The sequence below is a fragment of the Strix uralensis genome, chromosome 25, assembly GCF_047716275.1.
Source record: "Strix uralensis isolate ZFMK-TIS-50842 chromosome 25, bStrUra1, whole genome shotgun sequence".
NCBI lineage: Eukaryota > Metazoa > Chordata > Aves > Strigiformes > Strigidae > Strix > Strix uralensis.
Genome location: NC_133996.1, coordinates 8,274,658 through 8,302,118, shown reverse-complemented (window position 1 = coordinate 8,302,118; position 27,461 = coordinate 8,274,658). Strand labels below are relative to the sequence as shown.

General features: G+C 47.0%; 3 protein-coding genes across 4 annotated transcripts; 2 read left to right on the top strand and 1 right to left on the bottom strand.

Annotated features, from left to right (window-relative positions):
• Positions 1-60: 60 nt before the first annotated feature.
• Positions 61-21,960, top strand: MTF1 (metal regulatory transcription factor 1). 2 transcript variants are annotated; one of them, XM_074894766.1, is made up of 11 exons: positions 61-146; positions 509-973; positions 8,588-8,826; positions 9,229-9,360; positions 9,885-9,958; positions 10,482-10,615; positions 11,418-11,495; positions 12,543-12,645; positions 13,235-13,791; positions 14,666-14,732; positions 15,787-21,960. In XM_074894766.1, exons 2-11 carry the CDS (start codon positions 509-511, stop codon positions 16,173-16,175), a joined length of 2,238 nt encoding a protein of 745 aa, XP_074750867.1. In that variant the 5' UTR covers positions 61-146; the 3' UTR covers positions 16,176-21,960. The 2 variants fall into 2 exon arrangements, with proteins under 2 accessions (XP_074750867.1, XP_074750868.1); XM_074894767.1 differs by having other exon boundaries at positions 15,837-16,051.
• Positions 21,961-22,730: 770 nt separating this feature from the next.
• Positions 22,731-23,375, bottom strand: C25H1orf122 (chromosome 25 C1orf122 homolog). The gene is made up of 2 exons (XM_074894765.1): positions 23,267-23,375; positions 22,731-23,183 (listed from the first exon to the last, which is right to left on the bottom strand). Exons 1-2 carry the CDS (start codon positions 23,339-23,341, stop codon positions 22,839-22,841), a joined length of 420 nt encoding a protein of 139 aa, XP_074750866.1. The 5' UTR covers positions 23,342-23,375; the 3' UTR covers positions 22,731-22,838.
• Positions 23,376-23,401: 26 nt separating this feature from the next.
• Positions 23,402-26,787, top strand: YRDC (yrdC N6-threonylcarbamoyltransferase domain containing). The gene is made up of 6 exons (XM_074894764.1): positions 23,402-23,549; positions 23,683-23,878; positions 24,099-24,213; positions 24,546-24,665; positions 25,374-25,516; positions 25,841-26,787. Exons 1-6 carry the CDS (start codon positions 23,402-23,404, stop codon positions 25,902-25,904), a joined length of 786 nt encoding a protein of 261 aa, XP_074750865.1. The 3' UTR covers positions 25,905-26,787.
• Positions 26,788-27,461: the final 674 nt, after the last annotated feature.

Here is a 27,461-nt window from a genome sequence, read left to right as displayed (position 1 = left end):
CGCCCGCCTCCCCCCCTTCCCGTCAGGCCCCGCGGTGGGCGCGGCGCTCCCGTCGGGCCGCGCGCGGCCGGAAGCGGAAGTGAGTGTGCTGGTAATCATGGTGCCGCCGGGGTGGGGAAGGAGGTGCCGCCGCTGCCGGGAGCTCGGTGAGCGCGGCGGGGCCGGCGGGAGGGCGGCGGGGCCGCGTCTCGGTGCCGGTCCGGGGAGCGGCGCGGTCCGGCGCGGGTCCCGGTAGCGGCTCCCCGCAGCGGCTCCCCGCGGGGCGGCGCGGCAGTGCGGGGCCGGGCCGGGCGGCGGTAGCGCCGCGCTCGGGGAGGGGACGGCGTCCCCGGGGCGGAGGCCGCGGCCTGGCGCCTCCGACACCGCTCGGGCCGGCGGTGGCCGGGGCCGCGGTGTCCCTGCCCGGCCGCAGGGCGCTGAGCCCGCGAGCGGAGCGGGGCCGGGCCCGGCCCGGCCCGGCGGGGCAGAGCCGCCTGACACCCCCCCGCCGCCCGTCCTTGTGTTGCAGATGAGTCGTTACAGTGTAACTTCACGATATCGCACTGAGAGGCGGTGTGCCATGGGGGAGAACAGTCCTGAAGGCAACGTTATCTACTATGAAGTGGAGGAATATGATTTAGCCCAAGATGACAATATGATGAGGTTTGCTGATAAAAACGGGCTGGTTTCTTCATCATCTGGGATGGTCTATGACAGGACAACTGTTCTAATAGAGCAGGACCACAGTGTGCTGGAAGATGATGAGGATGAAGGACAGTGTGGTGATCACTTGCCTTTTTTACCAGAGGGTCATGAAGAAGGATTTCATTTAATAGCAGATCATGAAGGAATGTCCCAGGGTTACGTGCAACATATTATTTCTCCAGATCAGATTCATTTAACTATAAATCCTGGTTCAACTCCTATGCCAAGAAATATCGAAGGAGCAACGCTCACTTTGCAGTCTGAATGCCCAGAAACTAAGCTTAAAGAAGTAAGTAGCTAAATACGATTCTGAATTTTGTGCTTATTGTGAGTGCTTTTTGCCAGATGACCTTAAATGCTTTGAAAATGTGTTTTTCTAAAGCTGTTTGCTGGGCGGCAGACAGAAGTTTCCCTTGTTCTTATAGGTTACTGTGTAGTGGAGTGAATTGCAATCCATTAAATCTGCTGTTACTTTTAGGGATAGTAGTGTTTTGTGATGACAGGCATAATTGTTCCCACAGTCACTTAGTGGGTCAGCAGCAAAGCTGTGAGTGTCCTCAGTTTTCACTCTGATATCCTGCTGCCTTCTTGTGAAGCAGCCGGGAAGCGCTTTTTGACGTCTGGTAACACACTAGATAGGAAAATATGGCACTGAAAATGTGTTTATATTAGTAGCATATGTGATTTCAGTGGTCTTTTTGTTTTTCTTTTGGTTGGGCAATTATTTCCTGAGTTCAGAGATAACTAAAAAGAACATGAACTCTGTTATTCCGTAGTTAACCACATTCTTGAGAAAAGCGTGTCCAAGTTACAGATTAAATTCCAGACTGTTGGCGGCAGCTAAAGTGTGAAACTTAAGATGCCAAACTTTAAATTACTTGTAGTTTTATCGTGTCACTCACAAGGAAACTATGAGAAAAATATAAGGGAAGCTTTAAACTACCTGTTTGTTCAATATCTGTTGTATTCTGAAAGCTTAAGTCAGCTTATGTATTAAAAATGGCAATTACTTTTAATTCTGTTCCCGTAATGAATTCCACCTGCGTGCAAAGTGGTGAGGGCTTGTACAGACTGACTTGGGGTTCTTGCTTTTTAGCTGCAAAAGCAGCACAGAGTTGACTGAAATACCAACAGAGTGACAACTTTGTGCTCCTTTTGGCCTGAGTTAAATAAGGGATGATCTGTACAAGTGTCTGCTAGTATCAGTGGTAGTAGTATCAACTACTTGTGTAACTGATATTCAGTGTAAGAGAGAATTGCAGAAATGAGCCCTTGCTGAGAAAGGAAGCTGGGTTTGAATGCTCTGAATAATTTAGATTAGCAGGGAACCTTCATTATGGCTTGCTCGGCAGTGAGGAAGTGGTGCTGTAGGAGGTCAGCTCTGCAATTATGGAACTTGTGGACTGAGGTTTGTTCAATATAAGCCCCTTCAGGTCTGTCGTGGTTTAGGCCCAGAGGGCAACTGAGCACCACGCAGCCATTCACTCACTGGCGGTGGGAAGGAGAAAAATTAAACAAGAAGGCTCAGGAATGGAGGTGAGGACAGGGAGGGGTCTCTTGCCCATTTAAACAGTCACAGGCTAAAAGACAGACTCTTAGTTAGGGGAACAGAAACAAGAACATCACTTTAATTCAAACACTAACAAAACCAACACTTAACAGACAGAATGGGACAATGAGAAGCCTTATGGTATCTTAAAACACCTCCCCCCCCCCCCCCCCTCCCTGCTGCTTCTTCCCTGGCCCAGCTTTTGTTCCCGGGTCTGACTTGGAGCCAGGGGAGCTTTCGAGAAGCTTCTCACAGGGGCCACCACTGTAGACCCCTCCCCTCTACCACCGCCCAAGCCCAGTACGTGGTCAAAGGAACTCCTTTTGCTCCGTTGTTATTCATATTACCAGCTGCTCTATCCTACCTTCTTAATTGCTAAAATATTTAATTTTTGAATGTAAAAAAATATTTTCTTTTTGTAAGATAGTAAGCTTGCAATCTGTAGTGTCTGAGAACAGTATGTACTAGCTAAACAGGTGTTGATGACTGCATATGCAATTAAACTGACTTTATTTCTTCATCCTCCCTTTTTAAAAAAGGCTTGCTTATAAGATCTCGAATTTCCCAATGAAATCCTTTATCTGAATTTATTTACCATCTCTTGAATTAATTTTCTGGGCCAGGGGGAGTTACACTATAATTTGCGTGCAGTGGAAATAAGCCCTAAGCATATGTAACACGCTTCCCTCTTGTCAAAGCCCTTCCTGTCCTGCTGCTCCTGCTGTTCCAAATGCTGGGGAAGTTGTCTGGAGATGGGGAGGGGAAAGCTCTAAAACCCCTGAACATTTGACTCATCTCTGAAAGTCAGCAGTCCAATTCTTTGCTGCTTCCGAAACATCTGTAGCAGTTCTAACACTGAGATAACTCTTAAATTAAGTCTTAAATTTTCAGGTCAGTCTTTGACATATATGAAGCAAAAGAGGGTTTTACACTTCATTAATTACTTTTTAGCTTTCTCTTGTTATATTGTACTTCTCTCACTAATTCTGTCTGCAGGAATAAATGTGATTATAGTCTTGTATTTCAAATTCATTAATTTTTTTGCTCAATGATGACACAGAAAAAGTAGCAATTTAAGGGGTATCTCATAAACTCAAGATGAATTAAAAGCAAACTGAGCAGTTTAAGTAGACTTCGGAACAGTGCGTCAGGCTCTGCTTTTGCCAGTCTTGTTGATTATTGGACAATTAGTTCCTACTTCTGAGGTAGATGCTTAATTAAGACTCTTTTAGCTTCCCTCTGCATCTTGGGAGAGAGTGCACGCTGTCCTTTGCAAAAAGCGTGTGTGATGCAGCCACAGCCTTTGTCTTCAAGGCAACTTGTTTCTGTACGCTTCGTATCCTGGCCATCTGTGGCTTTTCCTGTTGCTGCCATGTTTCTTTTTTGTTGCTGCTCGCGTATGGCGATCGTCTTGAGTACTTGCTGCTGTAACTGCAAGTCTTTCATGGTCAATATCTACATAATTTTATGTGTATAATCAGTGCTTATTTGATGTGCTAATGTTCCTAATGTGAAAAGAGAATTAAATGCTTTGCTGCTTTACAGAATGTTTTATTTTGCTTAGAACATGGTGGTAGTATTGCTTCTGTCTGCAGTATCCTTCTCATAATAATTAGTGGAATAAAGACTTGGCCTTTGGGAAAAGAGGGAGTGCTGCAAGGCCTTTGTCGTAGTTCAGGCCCTTAAACCGAAAGTGTTACTGCCATCTTCCTTTAAACACGTGCACTGGCAGCTAGGAACCAAATCCTTTTCTGCAATTAATATTCTCCTTTCACTTTCTAGACCTAAATGTAAACACCTAGAAAGCTTGACAGACTCCTCATGTGATATTTAGGTAGTTCATGCCTGTGTCAAGTCATTTGTGTATTATGGGAAGTGCTGTGGAGAATGTCCTGTAATGCAGTAAAATGCTGATTTCCGGCTGCCTTAAAACTCTTAACGGGGAACATTTACTAATACATAAATTGTACTGAATCCGATGATCCCTGAGGAGGATGATGTACCCCTTCTTCTCTAATGAAGTGTGCCTTCTGACCTTGTGTCTGTGTTACCAGTTGTGCTGTTGCGTTTTGGCTGACTCAGCACAACCAAACTTCTTAATTATGTTGTAACTGCATTGTAACGCTTGGATATTTATTGATAACTTTTACCTGATTTGAGCTGTAAATTAAGGGCAAGTTGCTTTACAGTGAAATTACTATTTCCTTCTCTGTATGGTGCTTCTAATAATGCAAAGTGACTAGATAAAAATGTGAAGCCCTCCAAAATCTCTTTCTCTGTGTGAGCTGACACAGGCAGGACCAACCACAAAACCACGAATGAAATGCAAAGAGTAAATTTGTTCTCGTTACCTCGTGACCTGGGGGATCTTGGCAGCAGCACCCGGGCAGAGGCACACGGGCAGGGACCTGTACAGGCACCACGGAGCTCAGTCCTTGCTTGCCAGAAAGAGGAGAGAGGAAAGATCACGAACCTGCTGCTTTCACCTGTCTATATCGGGGATTTTCGCAGGTGTAGTTTTGCACCGTGCTTTGATCCTTCCCCCAGAGGGCAGGAATCTCCAGGATGTTCCATAAGGTGCCTGCGAGTCCCTCGCAGGCCGGTGTTAGCGAAGCGCAGATGTTCCACCGAGCCACAATGAGGGAGATAGGTGTGTGTTTTGACACCCCAGCCGCAGGTCACCTGAGCGTGTTTACAATCCTCCTCGCCAACCTTCCACTCTATTCCTACACTCTTCCCGTTGCTGTTGGTCGTATCCTCCAGGTACTTTGTTCAACTTAAACACTTGATGTTTTTCATCTTTCCTCTTCTTGCTGTCTTGTCCAAAATCAAGGGAGAATCAGACACAAAGGTTAACAGCTGGTTTTGGTCTAGGGGACCTCTTGCGTTGCTTTAGCACACGTGTATTTCCTGACTAGCACATCTGTAGTAAGTTAAATGCCTGACAGTAAACCTTGGATCACAGGAGGAGAAAGGTTTAGAATTTGCTCGTATTGTGAATTTCATGGTAGGCTGTCAAGTCATGAGTCCAAACATGACATTTTCCTACATGTTTTTGCATGAATTCATTGTGTTTCCTGTACTTAAGGCAGCCTAGGTAGCTAGTGTCTTAGAAATAAAGAGAAAAAGTGTATTTTACATAAAATATAGTATCAAAAGAAATTGAATTAATATCTCCTAACCAGCTTTTTTTAAAACATTATTTAAACATGTTACAGTGAACTGTAGAGTAGGTCCTCTTCCCCATCCTTTTTATAAAAACAAAACAAAAAGCCACAAACAAATCCACAGTCCTCCTTGTTAGATGAGAAGGTCGCGAGGATTGGAAGAAGTGGCCCTTCAACAGGGCAAGATATTTTGAAAAAGGAAAAGTGTTTGCGTTTTGGCAGTAAGACTACTGAACTTTTAATAAGCCCCTTAGTATTGGTAATTTTCTCTCAATCTTACTGGGGCAAAATGCTTTTTTTATACTTGCTCTTTCTCCACCCTCTGTCACTTCTTTCCACTATTCTTTCTTCCCCTACTGTGCTTGGCAATAGCTAAATGTTTTTCATGGTAGTTACAATTCTATGGGATAATGTTGCTTCTCATATGTCGTGTGAAATTGGAAAAGCATGGAGAACTGGTTCCTGGGTTTGTAATTGTCTGTTGAAGTCTGCATTTGAGAGTAAAGTTTCTCCCTGGATTAATGGAGTAGTAAGATAAGTGTTAATAATAAATAGCTTGGAAAACTCATCTCCATTGAGCAATTTGCTGTTAACAACGAAATGCGAGAGGCAGAAACTGAATTCAGCACTAGCCAAAATGAAAACTACTGCTAGTTATTTTATAGTCTGGATTTATTGTTATGATAGTTCTGTGCTCTGCGTAAGGATCTCTTGTATGTCGAACCTGCTTTAATATTCTCCAAATACCAAGGTTTTGTCACAGGAAGGTGAAGGTAGGTGCCAGCCTATTGTGGTATCAAGAGACTACAGACTGGGACTACACTCAGCTCCTATAGACTCAGATTTTATAAAGCTCCCTTAGAGGGGTCCTACTGGCAATTTTGTCCCTAAAAATAGGTTGGGAGTAACTGAGACTATTTATTTCTCTTTCCTCATGGAGAGCCATCTAGAACCCAAATTACACTGGGTAGGAGTTCGTGCCAGGGCACTGTATGACCACCGTGCTTCCTGGGAGGCTGCTGGGTTTAGTTAACCGAGATCCCGCTCCCCAGGCCACCCTTCTAGAGGGATCTTCTGGACGGGTGGCGCCTGGGGCTGGGTGACCTGACAGTCGCAGCCCTGGGGTGCCTGCCTTCGTGCTGTAGACCCTCGTTCTGTAGTGCCTGTTCCAAAGGCCTTAAACCTGTATAGAGAGAGGAGTGAAAGCATGCAGCGAAACACCCGTGGGGTGCCTCCGTTCTCCGGTACGCGATGCAGGGTCTGGTGGGCCTGTTCTTCAGAGGAAATGCTGAGCGCGTGAGGCTCAAGTTGGCACCGCTAAGGGCAGTTACTGGGACTATTTGAGAAGGAGAACCTGAAGGTGTGTACCTTTCTTTGGACCATATAGCGCTGATATGGCCTTCAACAGTGCCAACACCTGCCTGCATAATAAATAAAGTGTTCCAGATCCCTGTGACTGTCCTTATCCTTGTGCTGTTGTAGTACGTGAATGGGAGACAAGTTTTGGACAAAACACAACTGTGTTTCAGAAAGCCATCTACAGATCTTATAGTGGTTTTACTGAGGGCCCATTGTTTCTTTCATTTACGTGATACTACACAAAGCATTAATCAGGTTAGTAATTTTATGGAAGGATTAAAAAAAAAGCTCAGTTCTTAATTAGGCATACCAAGAACAATGTGGTTTTGGTGTTACTCCTACTTAACACATCTACCTCAATTCCCGTTGTTCTGAGAGGAGCATGACTTCAAATAAAGTGATTTTATACTCACCTGACTATAGGTGAAGGCATCCCACGTTATTCTGTTCTCAGCTTCCAAGCTGTGGTAGTGAAGACCCGTGATTATCAATTGCTCTTTTCTGGTGACTGTATATAAAGAAAAAAAGAACAGTTGTTGGGTCATGAGTTGGGTAGAAGTCCGTAAGTGTTACACATCAGTTATGTATAGGTTATGTATAGGTTGATCAGGTTCTCCTGGTATCAACCCACAATCAGTATCTGTTTTTTGAAGGCAGTCTGCAGCCTTTTCTAAGCAGTAATACTAAGTACTGGGGGATAGGTGCTTTGTGCCTTGGAAAAGAGGAAAATTACTGGCTTATGTCCTGCTATATTATCTTCCTGACTAGTTGTTAGGAGACTAAATCTGCAAGTTCCTGCTCCTCTGTTGTGAGTTTGCATTGCCTTTCTAAACCTTTCCAAATCAACATCTTTTGGAATACTCTTCTGCTTCTTGCTGGTCAGCCATCAGGTCCTCTCTTGGGCTCTATAACCACTTTTAGATGTTAAGGTTTCTCAACTGCAACAGTCAAATAAAAGCCGTCAGTCTGATAATTAATGTTGAAGATAAATTTATTCAAGCATATCAGATGGCTTATTCCTTCTACTTCACAACAGAGAACGAGATTTAATTAAGCGTTACAGCTTGCACACTGGAAGCTTCTACGTGGTCTCTTTCTGCCTGTTGCAGAAGCTGGGAAGGTACCAAATCCACTTCAATGTGAAATGGTTCCTGGTGATCTGGGTAGCTGGCTGAGAGATCTCTGACACTTGCCTTTCGATGCAAAGCACCTTGTTTGATTCGTTACACTTCAGCATTGACTGTTTCAGTAAACGCAGAAGAGAACAACAAAGCACAGTGAAGGCTGCTTTTGAGATAAAATGAAGTAGTAAGTGGACTGATGGTTAGACCACAGGAGATGGTGAAAGCTGTAGTTCTCATTCAAGGTGTTAATGGGAATTCAGCGCACAGGGCAGTGCTTCTGAGGGTCAGGTTGTGAAAGTACGTTTTCCCTTGTCTTCCTCCACAAAGAGGTAGCTCTGCTAGAAGCACCCGAGTGAAAGGCAGGTGCTGCACGTGGGAATAGCAGGTAGCTTTGGTAGCCTCTTGGCGCCTTTTCCAACTACTTTATCAGATTTTTAGCTAGAAACATTTCAAATTGTGTTCTTCCTTTTTTCCCCTCTTCTATAAGATTACTTCTATGAAGTCAGCCTGTTTTCCAGTGTGTGCCGCTCCCTCCTCACATAGGGCAGCAGAAATATTAAACTATCTGATAATTAAATGGCGATTTTTTTTTTCTTTTTCTTGGACAAAATCTATTCCATTGTCTTTGATGTTTAACTGCCATTCTACCCTGTCTGGATTCCAGAAATGCTTAAAAATTAAGTATGCAGCATTTTGTCTCATAGGTTAAGAGATACCAGTGCACCTTTGAGGGCTGTCCGCGCACTTACAGCACTGCCGGAAACCTGCGCACTCACCAGAAGACACATCGTGGGGAATACACTTTTGTCTGCAATCAGGAAGGCTGTGGCAAGGCCTTTCTTACCTCCTACAGCCTCAAAATCCACGTTCGAGTGCACACTAAGGAAAAGCCGTTTGAATGTGATGTGCAGGGCTGTGAAAAGGCATTCAATACACTGTACAGGTAGGAAGTCTGCCTATTGCCCTTGCAGGTGTGGCTGTTGCTGTTTTGCAAGTTGCATCTACTTTTTCTTTGTGTCTGAATACAGTTGTTGTGCTTCTTCCAGGTACAGGTATGAATATAAACCCCCCAAAGTGTGTAGAGTAGGATGACAGAACCTGTGATGACATACTTGGCTTATTTGTATTACAGTAGTATTGAAAACGGTTCGCAAACTCAGGGGGTTCTCAGATTTGCTCGGGGACTTCGGAAGTGATATCAGTTACTTTCATAAGCTGGTTACCTTCAATTCAGACTGTGTTAAGCCTTTGATCCTGTCCTGCACATGGGAATGAATGGCTCGCCTCAGGCAGGGGCTGTCTTGTCCTGCAAGTCATAAGAAGGATTTTTTGGCGTGCTTTTTAGGTTGAAAGCACATCAGAGGCTTCACACGGGGAAAACGTTTAACTGTGAATCAGAAGGCTGCAGTAAATACTTCACAACGCACAGTGACCTGAGGAAGCACATTCGAACACACACAGGAGAAAAGCCATTTCGGTAAGTTGCTGGATGGCAGTTTTGATTTCTGTGGGACTTGGGTAATGGGCCACCTGTGCCAAAAGGCAGCTGTTACTGTCCTGAATGAAAAACTATTCTCATGAGAAAAAGTGAAAGGCAGCTAGCCTTTGAGCATGTTTGTTCTACAGCTGCCTGTAACAGTGGGTGAAACTACTCCCTTCAAAGACAGTAGTCAAGCTGTTTTTTAAACATAAACACGTGTGCCACCGTGAGCATGTTTTTAAAACCTGTTGCTGCTTCTCTGCTGTGATGCAATGTTCGTTCCATGAAGGAGGCCCCCCCAAACGCTGACTTCAGACTTGAATTTCAAAGTCCTGTTCAGAGCCCTGCTATAGTCCGTGTAGCGTGCACAGCAGCTGCTGGGGGATACCTGATTACTAATGCAGATCAGCATTGCATTGGGCCTGTTCTTCAGTCCTGGGACTCTTGCAAAGCATCATCTAGGGTTTTAGCTAATGCATTGAAGAAGCCTGATGCTGACTCTTCTGTGGTGCCTCATTCAGGTGTGAGCATGACGGCTGTGGAAAGGCTTTTGCTGCAAGCCACCACCTTAAAACCCATGTTAGGACACATACTGGTAAGTCCCAAGGGTTTGTTTTTTCTTCAGTTGAGCTTACTCAGTTTATACTAACTCTCAGAATCCCAATATGTATTAACACTTACATACAATACGCGGGTGACACTGAGCTGTGGTGCGGTCGGCGCACTGGAGGAGGAGATCCATCCCGAGGGACCTGGGCAGGATGGAGGAGTGCGCCCGGGAGAACCTCCGACCTTCGACGAGGCCGAGGGCAAGGTCCTGCACCGGGGTCAGGGCAATCCCCAATATTCCATTTATGCTTGACAGGTCTTGAATTTCATCAACATGTTTCACGAATATATCAATAATGATTCATAAAAATGAAATGTTGTGTTCTTGTGTCAGTTCATGGGGTAAAATGGAAGCTTTTATCTGCAGGGCTCCCAAGAATGCTGAGCGCGTGAAGTGGCATTAAACAATCTTGTTTCTATAAAATACTGTTACTCTCCTAGGCACTTTAAAAGTCCGTGTCTGATATAATGTTTGTAAGCTTGTTATATGTGTTTTGTGGTGCCTGTAGGGGAGAAACCCTTCTTCTGTCCCAGTAACGGCTGCGAGAAGACTTTTAGTACCCAGTACAGTCTCAAGAGTCACATGAAGGGTCATGAGAAAGGACATTCCTATAATGCACTTCCCAACAACAATGTATCTGAGGTTGGTAGCACTTCTTCCTAATACTTCTGTGTTAGATGGAGATAAAACCAAAATGATTTGGTCGGTGCCTTGTTCTAAAGGTATAACACTTAAGGCTGGGATTTTCAAAGGGATCTGTAACTACTTGATGCCCTGTCTCCCGTGAAGAAACCCACAGGTGCCTGTTTTGAACCGAGAATTCAATTTCAATTCTGAGATTGCTGGCGTTTGGCCTGGCAGTGTAGGGTTTATTCTCATATGCTGTGTTACAGTGTGCTGATAATGAACAGTGGGATCAGTATTTCTGAAACTTCTAGCATCGTATTTGGTTACCAAGTTTTATTTAGAAAAGCTGATCTAAATTTGTCTATTCAGTTTAATCGCATTAAAATTAATGTTTGGGCTAATGCTGCTTCAACAAGTACGTGACGTATCGACACAAGTTTATAGGCAATTACATATATTATCATGCGTTCCTTGTAGATTCTTATGTTTTAATCAATACTGTGTAATAAGCATATGAAGTAAAATAAATACTAATGGTTAAGGTTTAAGGTTTTTGTTTTCTATAGGCTGATTTGTTCCTGTGCTAATTTAAATTTCTAGCTTATTAAGTTCTTGGAAGTAATGGGAAAGATGTTAAGAGTCCTTGATAGCTACTGAATCTCCTCTGCTTAGTAATACTGATTTGAGAACTGAGACTCGAGTCACAGGTAAAAAAATTCTGTGTAGGCAGAATTGTGTGGACACTAAAAAGTAATTTAAAACACTTCTGAAACTATTTTTTTTAATGTATAACTCAATTTCTTTTTCTTCTTTACAGGATACAAGCCACTCACTTTGTCTGAGTGACTTAAGCCTCATATCAACAGATTCAGAATTGCGGGAGAGCTCTAACCCAGTGAGTTACTGTGCTGGAATTGCCTCACCCCTAATTTGAGTTTTGCTTTTTTCTGGCAATGTGCTTGTCCTGCCAACTAGAACACAGCAGATTAGATGTGTACGGCTGGGGGCTTCTGCTTCGCTTGTTCAGGCCTCCAGCACACTCTGCTTCAGGCTTCCATTGCGCTGGTGGAGGCGATGCACTCTTTCACAGAATGGTGACTTTGGATAGAATTGCTTTCGATGTACCGAATATGGCTTTTTTGTGTGTCTTGTGGCAGTGTGCAGGAGGCTCTCTCTTGACAAAAACATGTATGTTTCTTACACACCCTATCGAGCCTGTAAATATGACATATTACTGCTGTCTTTTTTGGAATATTGGAACAAAAAATAAATATTTCTGTCTAAAAGCAGAATAACCAAGTGAAAGAGACAGATTTTCCTCCAAAATATGTAGTGCTTAATCCAACCTGTGTTTAAAGGCTCTGCGTCTGATTTTACCATGATAATGTTCTTGCTTATTGATAACTGTTGACTGAGCTTAAATTTTACATAGAGGAAAATGATATATTGATGGGACTGTGTCATTCTTTTGTGCCTCCATGTGAAAGCAGTACAGAGCTTTTTAATACATTCTGTTCCTAGAGCAGTGTGGGTGACAGTAGTGCATAGTCCAGGATATAATCTATGCGGAGCTGTTTTGTTTCTGCTCCAGAAAAGGTCTCACAAACAGCCAAGAACAAATTAATATCTGTTTCTGTTTCTAACAGAATATTACAAGAAATAATGGTTAAACAAATTGTGGATGCAGAAGAATAGATTTTACTTTTGAAGGACTTACTTGTTTTTGTAAGGATTTGCTCATTATGTTAGTAAATTTGATTGTGGGTAATTAAAACTAAGTGTCATTTTACACTAGGTAAGTGGAATATGTTGCCTTTCCCAAAGGTGGCTGGTTAATTGAAGAGGTGTTTCTGACATTCATATGCTGCTTGACGGGGTTTTGTGCAAAGTTTGAGGACCTGAGATGTAACGTTATCCGATGTCTTTATTTTCTGTTTGCCAGACACACGGACAAGACCTTAGCACAATCTCACCAGCAAGCATCTTTGAGTCTATGTTTCAGAGCCCAGATCACACTGCAAGTCAGGACGACTCTCAGCAGACAGGTACAAACTGTATCTGCGCTATTTTGAGAAGGAGCTTTCTGACCGTTTTCCCGCTCTGCATGCACATACTTAATTCAGCGTTTCAGACTGAAGATTACTGCCCCACCGAACTCTTAAGTAGCAAACAGAACTTTAACCTCACTGTTGAAATTCTTTTGTCTTGCAATGCATCATACTCGGAGACGGCGTAACCCTTGGACAGTGACGGGGAGCTGGCCGAGGGTTTCCAGCACGTTGTCGTACAATGCTGACACTGATGCTCTTGGACTTTCCACATAAGTGTTGTTTTCACGCTTCCTCTCTTGATGTAGCTGCGCAACCCGCCTGATAAAAAGGCTTCTTAGAGAGGGCTAATGAGGCTGATCAGCTTGTGTGTAGCGTTCAGTGTTAGCAGCATCCTGAACTTGGACCTAGTTTTAGATTTCGCAGTCTAGTGTCAAATGTTTTTGAGCACTAGTCTGAAGATGCGAGAGTGGTGATGCTTTACCTCACAAAAATCTATCAGTCTGCTGATAAGTTCATTGAAAAAGTTTATTTAGATCTTGTGAGAACTGATGTATTTATATTTTTTCCTTGTTTCTTTTGGCAGCTGCCTTGATTGAAGGTTTCAATGGCGACGCAGACTCGGTCACTGCTGTTCCGCCTTCTGCAGGAGACTCGGCATCGTTGTCTCTTCCGCTTGTTCTGCAGCTTGGCATCTCTGAGCCTTCGCACTCAGCACTACAAGCCTCAGCAGCACCCGCTGCTCCCTCCTCCGTAGGGACCAGCTCACAGCAAGCTGCGTTTGGAAATCCTGCAACTGTTTTACAATCCCCAGAAGTGCCTGTTCCTCACAGCACACAGTTTGCAGCCAGTCACCCCGACTTCCTGCAGCACACTCAGACACCGCCGCAGCCCATCGTGCAAGGACTGTCAGTGGTGGCTGGGGCGTCTGCCCCGGCAGCGCCGAGTGCCACTGAGCCCCTGCCAGCTGTAGTTCAGACTGTGCCTGTGGGCGCCAACCCTGTTCTGACCAGTAACCCAACCATAACAATTACTCCTTCTCAGAGCACCGCTATTCTGCAGTCCAGCATTGTCATGGGAGAGCAAAACTTACAATGGATCTTAAATGGTGCCACTGGTTCTCCACAAAGCCACGAACAAATGGTTAGTATCACCAGCACAGCTTTGAAACAGCTCGAACCATCTCTTCCTCCTAGAGCCCTTGCTTTTGAAAAGGAAGGGGATCAAACCTGTAATTGTAAGATACAAAGCAGGATGCGGTATTGTATAATGCTTATCATGTTAATATGTACAAACGTCTCACCAATGCAACCCCTAAAACAGATAGAGAAATAAGTAGAAAATAGATCAAGAAATCCAGGGTGCAGAAGAATCTTGCTTTCTTCATTTTCCCCCGTGACAGACTTCTCACAGCAGGTATTGGCTTGGTTTATCCAGGACATAGCCTGAGAATATATGTGGGTTCTAGTCTCTTATTTTTGACAAACAGAAGCACAAAAGACTCTGTAAAGTTTGTGTTTAGATGTTTTGTAAATTTAGCCTGATGAAGATAATGAAAGGTTTTCTGGGAGAACAGAATGTTTCTGGTTCTCCGGTAAATCTGGAGAGCTGAGCCTTCAGGTGTTTTATCTTTAAGAATCCTGTTGCCACCTCTGGGCTTACCCAGCTGCAGATGGTCGGAGTGACCGGCTGCAGGTACAAGCAGTATGAGCAAGCACAGCAGGTTTTTAAGAATTCAGTCCTTCGGTTGTCAGAAACCACAAGCTGTGTTAACAGCATGTAGTACTGAGGGTGGTTATTCCCCGTCCTTGAGACTGAAATGATACTCTGAGTTTTGGGATAGCCGGAACCTAGCCCAGAGCCAAGCTAAACGTTCTAGTTTTTTATTAGTTTTCCTGTGTGTTCTCTTTGGAGTACATGTATAGCTGTTTCTTTTCATTGCGGCTGTTTAGAATTTGAACAGTAGCAATTTGATTGGAATCCACTCACAATTTTTCTTTTTTTTTTTTCTTTAAAGCCACAAGTTCCAAAAGTAGTAGAAAAGGTTTTTTTTACCACTGCGTTACCAGTAGCTGGCAACACAGGTAAGCCTGATGCTGAACGTGCTTTTCTCTCTTTCTCTGTTTGTTTGTAGTACTGTTAGCTTGGCCAGCATTTGTGGTGATTTTATTGCTTGCAATTTATTTACTACAATGCCAGCTTTGTTGAAGAAAGTCCTTTCATTTTTTTACCTTCCCGAAGTTTTAAGTGCAGTCTGCTGTAGACTTGTAGGTTTGTGCTGAGATCTGCCCTGTAGTTGCTTCTCTAACAACTTGTAAGATAATCAGGTTCACAGTCAGATTCTGTATTCATTAAAATGGTATTTTAATGGAACTTACATAGAAGAATAAAAGACGGAAATGCAGGGACATAATGTGGTTTCTGGTCTTTTAAATGAAGACATGAAACAGGTAGTAAACTAGTAAACTTAATCAGTTCTTTAGCAGTTGTGTTTGGTAAGCACAATCAGATTCATCAAAATGATACACAACTGTAGAAGTTCTGTTCCATAACGTGTCTTACACAGTGTTGTTGTATTGCAAAGATGAATCAGAGTCAAGAGAGATCAGGTGAGTTTAAAACTTAAATTTTAAAAGAGAAAGGAAGCCAGGCAAGTAGAGCCGCATAGGAGGAGTAAGGAGGAAGCACGAGAAGCAAGATGGGACGAAAGCAGGCTGGAGAAAATGAGCAGGAAAATACCTGTGTTGGTGTCAAGGAGTAGAATTGCCAGCGTGATGTTGCATCACCATCTTCAAAGATCGGTGTGGAGGGACTGCGGCGTTTGAACGCCACTGTATGGGATTTGATGCTGTAAAAGTTACAGTGGTTGTCACAGAAGAGACATACTGTGCTGTGTAAAAAAAATTTAGATCAGACTTCTAATGCCTGGGTTCAGCCTGAACAGGTTGCTCATCAGCAGAGAGTACCTGCCACTTTTTTCTTATTTATCATCTGCTAGAGATACTCATTGTGCCTGAACAAAATAACATGTAACCGCTGCTGCTAGGTCCATACGATCTAATTTAACAAAGATGATTTGTGTCTCCCTGCTGTGAAATTATGTAGTTCTGTTGTGTTTTGTCTTTGTTTCACCTTCAGGAAACCCTGTTCAGCAGATTGGTCTCAGTGTTCCTGTCATTATTATAAAGCAGGAGGAGGCCTGCCAGTGTCAGTGTGCCTGCCGAGACTCTGCCAAGGACAAAGCCACAGTTAAGAAGGAATGTTCCTCACCTGAATCAAAAGCTTTGGAGCAGCCAGCTCCCCAGCTGCAGCCTCAGACCTTTCCTTCCTCTTCCCCTTCTCCTTCGTGTGGGCAGAGCAGTCAGATAGTTAACCCTTCAGACTCACAGACTGAAACATTAAGTGCCATGGATGTATCGGACTTCTTGTCCCTCCAAAGCCCTGAAACCCCATCCAATATAATTCCAATTGAAGCACTACTGCAGGGTGAGGAAGAAATCGGTTTGAATAGCAGCTTCTCTAAGTGAAGATGTTCCAGATTTTCCTTTGCACCCAGAGGGTAAAACCCTTCTCCTTAGAAGCAGAAACTGAAGGATCAATTATTTTTCCTTCCTCTTTGGAAGTTTTGTGGCTTATTTCTGCTTCACAGATGTCATCTTAGTCACGTCCCAGGTACATCCATCTTTGAGAATCTATCTAAAAAAAGAAAAGGTAAAAAAAAAAAGCTAAGTTATATATGAACTGTTTTGGCTGCACTGTCTGTCACTTTTGCTTGTCATATGTGAACACAGAAGTTAAGGTTACTCGTGTGCAAAAAGATTTTAAAAAGAAAATGGGGGGTTAGTTTGTCTCCAATTGCACATCACTTATGTTTGGGATTAAGGTACTGGCAGCAAGTGGGTCTTTGTTACAACTCCTTGGGTCTGTAATTTTCTTCTGTCTCTATGTCTGATACTAACCATGCACTATAAGGGGAGCCCAGGAAAGGAATTTGCTGTAGTAGAAAATGGCATTATAGTAGAAGATGATTTATCCGCAATTTTACTGCAATGCGATTGTCGCATCGCTGAGTTGGGAGCTGATGCCTGGGTTTGCTTTGTACTAACGCTGTTACTAAAGCCTACAGAAACTTTTGGGGAGTTTATTTCTGTGGAGCACAAGTACCTTGTGCTCCTGATGGATCTGATCACTTAATTTCATGAGGACGTAAGCGTGGTGATGGCAGACGCTGTTTCACAACACGGAAACGCAATCAGAGCCCCTGCCTGCGCAGGCTCGAGGGTGTTTTCTTTGCCTCTTTGAAGGATGCAGTGAGTCCCAGGTGTAGTCAGGTCGGTGCCTGCTGCTCTCTTGATTTACTCGGCTCTGTTCAGAAGCAAGTCATCCTCTTAACCCCCGTGACTGTTTAATCAGGAGCACGGTGCCTTTGCTGGTTCCTCTCATCTTTTGTCAAGAACGACGCTAGGACAATTTTCAGAATGATTCAACATAAATTCAGTTTGAATTCAGTGAGTCAATCCTTCAGATGTCCATAAATGCTTCCTTTTTTTCTGTTAAGTGATATAATTTCTGCCTGAATCTGCCTCCAACCTACTGCAATGCCAGCTTTTTGTGCACGGGGCTATTTCTTGACTAAAAGATGTTACGCAACATAGTAGTTTTTCGTATCAAACTGAAAGTCTATATTCTAACCTACTCAGGGTAAATAAAACACAAACCCCCCCTTCCACCAAAAAGCCTGTAATGTTGCAATAAATGCAGTCTCATTCTAAATGGTTTATTTATGCTGCATTATTTTAAAAGATGTAATTTTATAGTGTTTTATCCATCTTTCTGGCTTTGGCTGTCAGTCTCTTTGTGTTAAAGAAAAGAATATTAAATAGTCTTTATTCAGTTTACAGTGTTGTCATTAGTGAGATGCAAAGATGATGACTGCAAGCCAATTAACGTGGAGTGTCTCTGCGCACTGACCTAGGAATGCGAACTCCTTGTGGACAGAGACCTTTTGCTCTTTGCATTCGATCCCAGCTGCTCCCTGCACCTGCTGGGGGGAGGATGGAGGCTGCAGCCAGACCTCCCGGGATGCTGGAGGATTAGCGGGTGTTGTAGCCCTCCTGTGACGCTCTGTGTGGCCTTACCAACACCGCGGTCACAGCCTTAGCCGAGACAGTGGCTTAAGTGATCTTGCGTGCCGCTCCCGTGCGAACGCGCTGCCGCGGCACGGATGGGGACGGGCTGAAGGGGAGCGGCTGTTCCCCTCTGGGACAACTTGCTTCCAGCTGTGAAGTGTGGAAGGGTGGAGCTGTGTCCCGCTGGGGCGAACGCGGGGAGGAGAGACTGTGTGAAGGGTGCTTGTGCCTGGGGAGCGTCGTGTGGCCCCAGCAGGGCAGAGCATCGGGTTGGTCATTGCAGCGACGAGCTCGGGGGCGCCGGCTGCGCCGGGAACATGCTGATTGTGTTTCCTCTCCGTGTGTGTTGGCGCGTGGTGTGGTGCCGTGCGGCGCTGTCGCAGCGGGGATGCGGGTCCTGCAGCAATAAGGTTTATTCCGGAGCGTGGATTAACAAAGCGTTTTAGGTTTTGTTCTCCTAACAGTGATCCCCAGAGGGCAGCGAGGTGGTGGCCCCCTTTGTTTTTCTCCTACAGCTTCATTTTGTGATGCAGTTTGGCTGCATGGCAGCAGGAACTGCTTTGAATGCAGAAGGAATGGTCTCAAGCCTGGGTGGCTGGGACTGTCCTCAGAGGGCCGAGTCCCCTCAGCTCCCTGGCGCAGAGCTCTGCTCTGGAGGAGTGCAGGCGGTGCCGGGGGCTACGGGGGGTCCCGGGCATGGGCTGCTGCCAGGGCCCTCGCGCCTCTCCCGTGGTGTTGTGCGGTCGTGGTGTTTGAGGGTGAGTGGATGTGTGTGCATGTGAGACTGCTCGTGCCGGAGCACGTAGGTTCCCCTGGAGCTGTGGGGTTTTCTCCGATGGGGACGAGGGTACCAGATGTGGCCTGAAATGTGACAGCTGGGGGATTTAGCAACCTCTTGGGAGCCTTCCCCTCCTTCAGGGAGGTGTTGTTCCATGCTACTTTTGCTACTCATGACTTAGTCCACCTAAAACATGCTTCTGGTTGGACCAGATAGCATTTTCAGAAACTCTTTTGTGACAGAAACGAGTAGAAGAATCTACCAAAGGCTTTGAAATTGGAAGCTGATTGGGAAGTGTGGTGACTGGCAGCAGGGCGGTGCTGCACGCACCCTTTCGGGGTGGGGCAGAGGTTGACCTCTCTGCTGTTTCTCTTCACAGCTACTGTTTTCTATTGGTGTTTCCTAGCAAAAGCAACGTGCTCCAAGTGTATGCTGACTTTTAGGTGCATTGGGTTTGCCGTTACCCTCTTGTATGTGCATCAGGTCTATAACAATAAGAGCTCGTAACGAGGCAAGAGCAGCGTGGTTCTGTGAACGTACGAGGCCGCTGCGCTGTGGACCTGCGTCCCACCCGGTTGCGTTGTACAGGTGTGTGCTTTTGTTGTTTAGTCGTTGGTCTGCTTTCCGGAGTGTTCCGTGCTGCATGTATCTGATACATTTCACAGTGGACATTTGCATCTTCGCCAGTGCTGTGTGATCAAACCTTGTGCTGCCGGGGGGGTCGTTAACCCGCGGGGGTGGGAGGGGATCTGTGAGCAGCTGGCAGGAGAGGGCAGGCGCAGCAAAGCCCTGAGATTCCTCGATGCCACAGAATTTTCTGTCCTTCTCCCCTTGTTGCCCCAGCATTTAGCATATTCACAATTACGTGTTTAATGAAGGGGAGAGTTTCTACTGTTGCAGATCTGGTAAGACGCTGGATTCCCTAAGGGAAGCACGTTCTGTTAATACGCTGGAGCCTCTGAGAACAGCGTGCCCTCCTGCCGCGAAGTCTGCGTGTCATGAACCCCTTTAATTATCAGTCAGAGAGCAAAACTGCACTGCTCCGGGTCGTTCGGTGTTAAAGGTTTTGCTGTTTTCTGGCTTGTGGGGATTTTCTTGGTTGCGTACAGTTTCTAGATGGGTGCAGAAGCTTAGACATGTAGAACGGGTCAGATTGCCAGCGTCGGTAGCTCTAGCCGCCAAGCAGGGACCCACGCAAGCAGACTTGGCGTGAGTCGAAGGCTGTAGAAGTTGCTTTTCACGCTTGTAGATGGTAGAGGGGTGGAAAATCAGCACTGTTGAAACGCTGGTACTGAATTATATAGGACAAAGTACGAATTGGGCACTTCTGTAATGCTGACTGTGTCCAGAAAGACTAGTTCGCAGAACCTCATACTGGTATCTAAAATGCACTTTAGGTTATTTTATCTTTAACCCAATTGCTGCAATTTCTTTTGTATATACTTTCACAAAGTTTATTTTTGCTCTGAGTAAAAGTTAACAGGGGTGTGCAAAGATGAGCACTTAACTTGGTGCAATACTTGTAGCTAAAGATCCTTGTCCCGTGTGGTCAGTCTGTCTGTGTCTGTCTAACGGAATAGATGTAGTAGCTCAGCGACACGCTGCCCTTCCCCGCCTGTCCCCGACAGGGATTATGCACCATTAGTGAACGTCCGATCTATGCAAATACTCCACTGAGAGCACTGTGCTTTCGCAGGCCTTTTCTCTCACGCTTTCTGGCGGGCTGCTCGTCACTTCCGTTGGACACCGCCGTGTTCTTGGGGTGCGTCCCTTCTCCCGGAGAAGCGACAAGCTGTTCTGAAACGGGCATGTTGCACCTTTAGAATTTGTCTTCGCGAGATCGTTTTTGATGTCATGTTCTCTGCCTTACTTCGTGGAGGATGGCGCTTCTGCAGCCCTCCCAGATATTGTTTTTGCAACTGCAGCAACGTTGTTAAACTGTTTACAGTACTCTTCCTGCACCAATTATAAACAAGGCTGGGGTGAGCTAACGACTGGCCTGTTGGTCGCGGAACTGCTGGGGGAGATCAGTTAAGGTGGGATTGACTTTGGAGATGAAAAGCTGTTCCTGATTTGAGGGGGAGCCCAGCTGGCCACCGAGATGAGAGGCAGCCAGGTCTGTGATGTAGAGCAGACGGGGTCTTGGTGTCACATCCTTTGTTCTGCCACTGGCTGGCTGTGAGACCCTGGGCGAGTCACTTAACCTCTCCGTGCCTTGGTTTGCTACCTGTGAAGTGAGGACAGTGAAACTTGTCTTTGTAAAATGCTTTGAGACCTGTGGGTGACAAGTCCGTGGCGTTAGTGATCTGAGCTGGCTGGGCAGAACTGCTAGAGTCAATTTGGACTGCAAGGCAAAAAAAAAAGGCATGTCTTTAATAAACCCTACAAATTTCTGATCGCATAGTTTTTAATTGTACACTATTTTCTCCGTAACATATTTTGGAAACAATGTCAAGTTTTTATAAATGTTACCTGTAGTTGATACTCATGGACAGGGCTGAACTTTTAACTTTTTTGCATCTTGTCTTGATATATATCATATGTTCTAGAAGTTGGATTCTGTGTCTGCACTGAGAAATGCAAATTAAACTGGATATTTATGTAGTAGTGTACATAGTCTAAGTGTGTGTGTTCTTGGAACTAGTTTAAAAATCCCACACCATGCTTTTGGTGGTGTGCAAGCTGGCCAAAATTTGGTTCATTATGCAGTGTACACTTTCTCAAATAAATGCAGTTTCTACTTTTTCTTAAAAGAAATTTTTTTCATACGATCTTTTTCAGCAAAATCAAGGGTATGTTTTTGCAGTACCGTAGTTACAGTAGCTGGTATTCCTTGCTGTGTAGCTTTGTGTCCTTCCACTTGCTTACGGAGCCGGAGCGTCTGTCTGACCCTTGTTCTGGGGCGCGTTGTGGTGGCGGTTCTGTCTCGCGCGGGCCGGCGGCGGGGGGGCTGCGCAGCCCCCTCAGACCAGGAGCTCTGGGGGAACAGTGGTTGTCCGCTCGCGGCGTGTTTGGTGTTCGGCACGTGTGGGGAGCTGGGCGGCGGTCTTGGAGATGGCAGAATAAAAGAACCCCAGTTTTTCAAGAATGTGTGTATGGTATTAAAGGAGTTTATTTAACTATGAAACAGGGGAACAAATGTGCTTACATTGAGCAATGTGAAGATGTTAGTTACAGGTACAGTACTTCCAAAGGAAGAGCATCTCCAAAACCCAAAAAAGAGTAAATATGAATTTGTATTTTTTGAAGAATGTAAAATGTGAAATAATGGTGTTTGCTTAATTGCTCATTTTGTATGAAGTTAATATTGTACTTTGAAATATCTGCAAAGAAGTGGAAATTAACTTTTTTGGAATTGAAAGCAATATTAATACTAATGGAATCCTAATTAAATGCTTATTTAAACACTGTGTTATAATATTCTTTCCTAAGCATATTTTAAATTACTGGGGAGGTGAGTGTGACGAGTTCCCCTGAGGAACAGATCAGGACCTGAAGGTATTTCTCCATCCTGACAGACACCAGCACTTGCCTTGGCAGATGCCAGTGGGGACCTTCACTCTCTTTCTCTCTTCAGGCTCCCGTGGGTTGGGATGAGAGTTGGAGCAGATGCTCTTCACGCAGAGTCAGAGCACATTATTCTTCATTTCTGAAAGTGTAGTCCCTTTCATGCAAACACCAGCTGTGTTCGATGTCGAGCAGCAGCAAGGCCCTGTAAGCCATCTGAGGCTGCAGGGGAAGGAATTTCCTGGGGTAGAGATGGTGGCTTTAGCATCCCTGATTTGAGAGTTTTAGGTACTAAGTACTTTCTAATAAGGAGAATGGGAACTTAGGGGAAAGCTAGTGGCAATAATGAGAACAGACTGAATCCCCACGCTGAATAAATCAAGTTTTTAGTATGGCAAAACATTTCCATGTGGCAAAGAACTGCCCCCAACAGCTGAAGGGCCTCACCCAGCCCCAGACCTGTTCCTGCATCGGCCTCGGGCGCAGGGTTCTCCGCAGAGAGGGGCTTGCTGCCCACAAACCAAGGCACAGCCTTCCTGCTGCGCCAGACCCTGACATCGGGTCAGTCACTAACTAGTCCTGAGACCGTTAAGCATTGGAAACCAACGCGTGCAGTTTCTGAAGGCTGCAGCTGATCCCTGTGTAGGCAGACGGGATGAGACACAGACTAAGCAAATCTTGCTTTATTTTAAAGTGTAAATTTAGTAAGATAAGGTCTCAGTGCAACAAGAGAAAGCAAAGTCCAAGGCCACAACGGAGCTACATTCACTGGCTTATCAGTCTTTGGTTTTCCCTGGCGCGACCTTCTCAGGGCCTGTGACGGAGCAAACACCTTCGGTCCCTCCGGCTCGGGCCGCGGCCCCGCGCAGACCTGCCGGGGATCCGCAGGGCTTCGCGTCCCCCCCGCGGCCGGGCCCGGAGCTACGCCCGGCCGGGCCCGGCGCCTGGCGGGTCAGAGAACTGGGCGGGGCCGGGCCCGGGCCGGAGCTGCCGCCAGCGCCCAGGGCGGCGCGGAGCGCGGCCATCTCGGCCGTCAGCTGCTCGCAGGCGGCGATGCGGGCGCGCAGGTGCCGCTGCCGGGCCTCCAGCCGGCCCCGCAGCCTCCGCAGGTCGTCCTGCACCTGCGGCGGAGACAGCGGTCACGCCCGGCTGGGCACTGCGGGCCTCCCCCTCCCCTCCCGCGGCCCGGCCCGCCCGCACCCACCGTGGGCCGCCCCCGGGGCTCCGCCGCCACCTCCATCCCGGCACCGCGCGGGTACCGGCCGCCCCGCGTCGCCATGGGAACCGCCGCCCCGGATGTGCGTCACCGCGCCACCGCCGCCCGCCGGAAGTGACGCGCATGCTGAGCGCGCGGCGGGCGGCGCTGGCGGGTCTGGCGCGGGCCGGGGAGGGGGCGCCGGGCCTGGGCCTGGGCCTGGGCCCGGGCCGCGCCTGCAGCGCCCGCCTGCTCCTGCCGCCCGGCGGCGCGGCCCAGCCACACCCGCCAGGTGCGGGCGGGGTCACCGGCGGAGGCGGGAGGCGGGGGGAGGCTGGGACGGCAGGGCGGGAGCCCCGGGGTGGGGGGGCGCGGGCCCCGCGGCGGTGCCGGGGGTTCGGGGCTGACCCGCCGGTGTCGCGCAGGCTGGAGGGAGGCGGTGGCGGCGGCCGTCGGCGCTCTGCAGGCGGGCGGGCTGGTGGCGGTGCCGACGGACACGGTGTACGGCGTGGCGTGCCTGGCCCAGGACTCCGGCGCCGTGCGGAGCATCTACAGCCTGAAGGGGCGGAACGGGGGGAAGCCGCTGGCCATCTGCCTCGGGGACGTCGACCGCCTCTACAGGTGGGCGCTGCCGGTCCGCGGAGCCCCCCCGGGCTCCCGAGCCCTTGTCCGGTACCAACAGCCGGTACCAGCAGAGACGCGGCGCTTCGGGGGCCCGGGGCTGGCGGGGGGGCGGCTGCTTGGCGTTACCGGGCTGCGGAGCGTGAGGCCGAGGTGCAGGCAGCGCTGGAGCTGCCTCGGGGTGCAGGGGAGCTGCCCGTGACCGCCTCTCGCCGCGCAGGTACTGCCACGTGAACGTGCCCGACGAGCTGCTGCGGGACCTGCTCCCAGGACCTGTGACCCTGGTCTTAAAGCGTTCAGAAGAACTAAATAAAGACTTGAATCCTTTCACATCGGTAGGTCTTTGCTACAGGACGCAGCTCTGGTTTTGGGGGGCAGTATGTTATTTTTGTGCTTCTGCTGTAGCAGGTTTTATTCTCCCATCCGTGTTTAGCACTCTGAGCAGTGATGGGCGTTTTCCTGAAGCCGCTCCCTGTGACTTTGCTGAACGCAGCACAACCCCCGTTAGGGCCCAGCTTAAGGGAGGCACATCTGGTATTACTGCGAGTTCAGCAGGGGTTGATGGACTGATTCTCTAGAGTATCAGCTTTAACTCAGAAGGGCTTTGGGCAATGCAAGGTTAGAAATGGCTGCTGCCTGTGACACTCTGCTCTCTTCTTCCTTGTAGCTGGTTGGTGTTCGCATTCCAAACCACCCGTTTATTAGGGAGGTGGCACGAGCGTGCTCAGGACCACTGGCTTTGACAAGCGCTAACATCAGCTCTCGGGCCAGCACGCTGACGGTTTCGGTAAGGCTGGTTTTGCCACTGAGTGGCATTCTTGTGGTGTTTGTCAGGGCCCAAGGCTCTCACAGCTGGAGCCAGCGTTAGCAATAAAACAGGGATTTCTCTGTTGCTGCTATTTTTTTAAAACAATAATCTCTAGTTAAAGCAGCCCACAGATACGTGGTGTGGGGTAGCTGTCTTGCTGTGATCCTCACCGTAAAAAGTGGGGCGAGCAGAGCTGAAAAGTAACATGTAAAGGCTTATACACAGCTTTTGGAGCAGGTGCCAAATCTGAAAGCCAGAGATGGCTGCAGGAGGGGCGGCTGTGGCCTGAGACTGCTGCTGTCTGTGCCGCTCCGTGCAGCCCAGTGACTGTAGCTCACGGCGATGTCCTTTGGCAAAGCTTGTGACCCTGGCGAGGGTGTAGCTGGGCATGGCACGGGGCAGACGCCTGTCCTCGCCCCCAAATGTCTCAGTAGGTTTCGGGTCTTTTGAGTGCGCTCCGTAATAACCAGTGGTACAGCTGAGAAGTCTTCAGCCAGAGAATCCTTGTGGCTTTCCCATGTGTCTGGGACAAATCTGTTCTCAGAAATCAAACTGAGACGTGTTCATGGCAGAAAGTGAGCTGTCCTGACAGAGGAAGGGGAGAGCCCACCTCCCTCGACACCCCGACCTCCACTGTCTGTTACAACACATCTTCAGGGCTGTCAGCCACGTCTCTCTGTTTTTCAGGAATTCCAAGACCTGTGGCCTCAGTTGTCCTTAATCATCGATGGAGGCCCCATAGGAGATGTCCAGAGCCCAGAGTGTCGTTTGGGATCGACTGTGGTTGATTTATCTGTGCTGGGGAAATTCTCCGTCATTCGTCCTGGCTGGTGAGTGCTCTGAATGTAACTGGAGCTTTTTCTTGCTTTAAATGAAGCGAAGCTTCCAGATTAGGGTGGGTCATGCTTTGCTGCTTTTCCCATAGCAGTTGAACCTCCGCATTAATGTTGTCTAGCTTAGTTAACAGCACGCTCAGAAATCCTGAAAGAGCGCTCCATGTTCTGAGCCCAGGAGACCCCTTTCTGGAAGGTTCTATGTGAAACACTCTAGTTTCTGTCAAAATGCAGTACTGCATCTAGCTGATGGGTCTTTCCCAGAAAGTGCAGTTTAATCCTTAAAAACCTTTTATCTGACCGTTCTGTTTCACCCCACAGTGCCCTGACATCGACAGTCGAAATCCTGAGGCAGAAGTATGGTTTGATCCCAGAATCATCGTAAAGGCTCAGACTCAGGAGGCTCTGCAGAGCTGGGCACCGTGTGCCTGCGCGTTTAGGAGACGGGCGTTCGTGGCCTTGTTTAATAAGGTCGGCTGGTTACATCAGGGTTAATAAACAAAATAAAAAAGGGAGCAACAGTTGATGGGTATCTGTTAGTATCATGTCTGCTGTAGTCTGAAAAACCAACCCAGATATGAATGCTGACCTCGGTGTGCTGCTGGAGCATTCCCAGATACTCCTGTTTTATGAACGTCATTAGGCCTTTGAAATAGGGTAATCTGAATGTTAGACTGTTCTCAGGATGGGATGGTGAAGGTGGTGTCTGATCTACCCTTCCCTTAAGGCTTATTCCATGTCTTTGTTTATTGTATCTGCACGGAAAGAAAAGCAAAGATGGAAAAGAGGTTTTTTGAGCTTTCACGATGTTACAGCTGTGGTGTTCTCTGGTGGGTTTCCTCTGTTCTAAATGTAATCAAGCCTACTACTGAGCTGAAACTGTAAGTACTTTTGAAAATCAACAGTATTCAGATGGTCCCCATCTAGACAAGAGCTGCTCAGAAAGACCTGGCTTCCTCCTAACACACAGACTAGAACGAGCTCTCGGTGTGCTGGTCTTCGTGTCTTAAACGTGGACTCCCTCTTGTTGTTCTGGGAACGGTGCTAAGCTGAGGCAAACGGAATAGATGAAAGTTTCTGCTGGTGTTTATTCTGCATTGAAAAGTAAAGTTTATGGAGCTGCTATTAATTTAAAAACTGGTAAGCAACTTGTATGATTTTGTTGTAAATGCTTATTTTTAGCCGTTGTTGTCCATCACTTTTGACAAACTTAGGTGCTTAGCGAGAATGTACGGAGTTGTCATAAATAAAACCTTGTTTCACATCCAGAGCTGATGGATTTTATTGATACAAGTATAAATTCATTTTATGGCTAAGTTAGAAGGGTCCAAGCATGGCTAAAATCACAGAAAAAGGGGAAGCTGTGGGGAGCTGAACCTTTCAAAGCACTGATTAATGGTGTTTTCAGTTGCATTTTTATTGGAAGTATTTTTTTCTCCTTGGTTCTAAAAGGAATAAAGCAACTTCAGATCTAAATTTTCAAAACATGGAACACTAAACAATCAGCCAGAGCTTTTAGTGTAGATCATTGCCTTTGCCTGGTTTCCAGCACGTGCAGGAGTAGCAGTAAATAGTCTGTAGTGTTCCAGCTCTAATTATTTTTTGTTATTTGGATCCAGCGGAGCACAGTGTCAAGGCCCAACGCAGAACTTGTGTAGGAGAGGTTGGATAAAGCAGAGGGTGTGTAGTGGCATGGCTCAGTTTCACCTGCAGTGGATGGTTTGGAGGAATATTGACTCCTCTCTTGCATGAGCCGATAGAGAGATGCTCTGGTAGCTGCCGGCGGGGTGAGGGATGCGCGATGGCGGCCGGCAGCGGGCTGGGGCCCTGTGCTGGAACCCAGAGCCCAGCGGCAGAGTCAAACCTCGGAACACCTGCGGCTGGAAAAACCAGATCTCTGGCCCCAGGCCAGCGCCCGTGTGAATTCCAGGGGAGCCCCGAA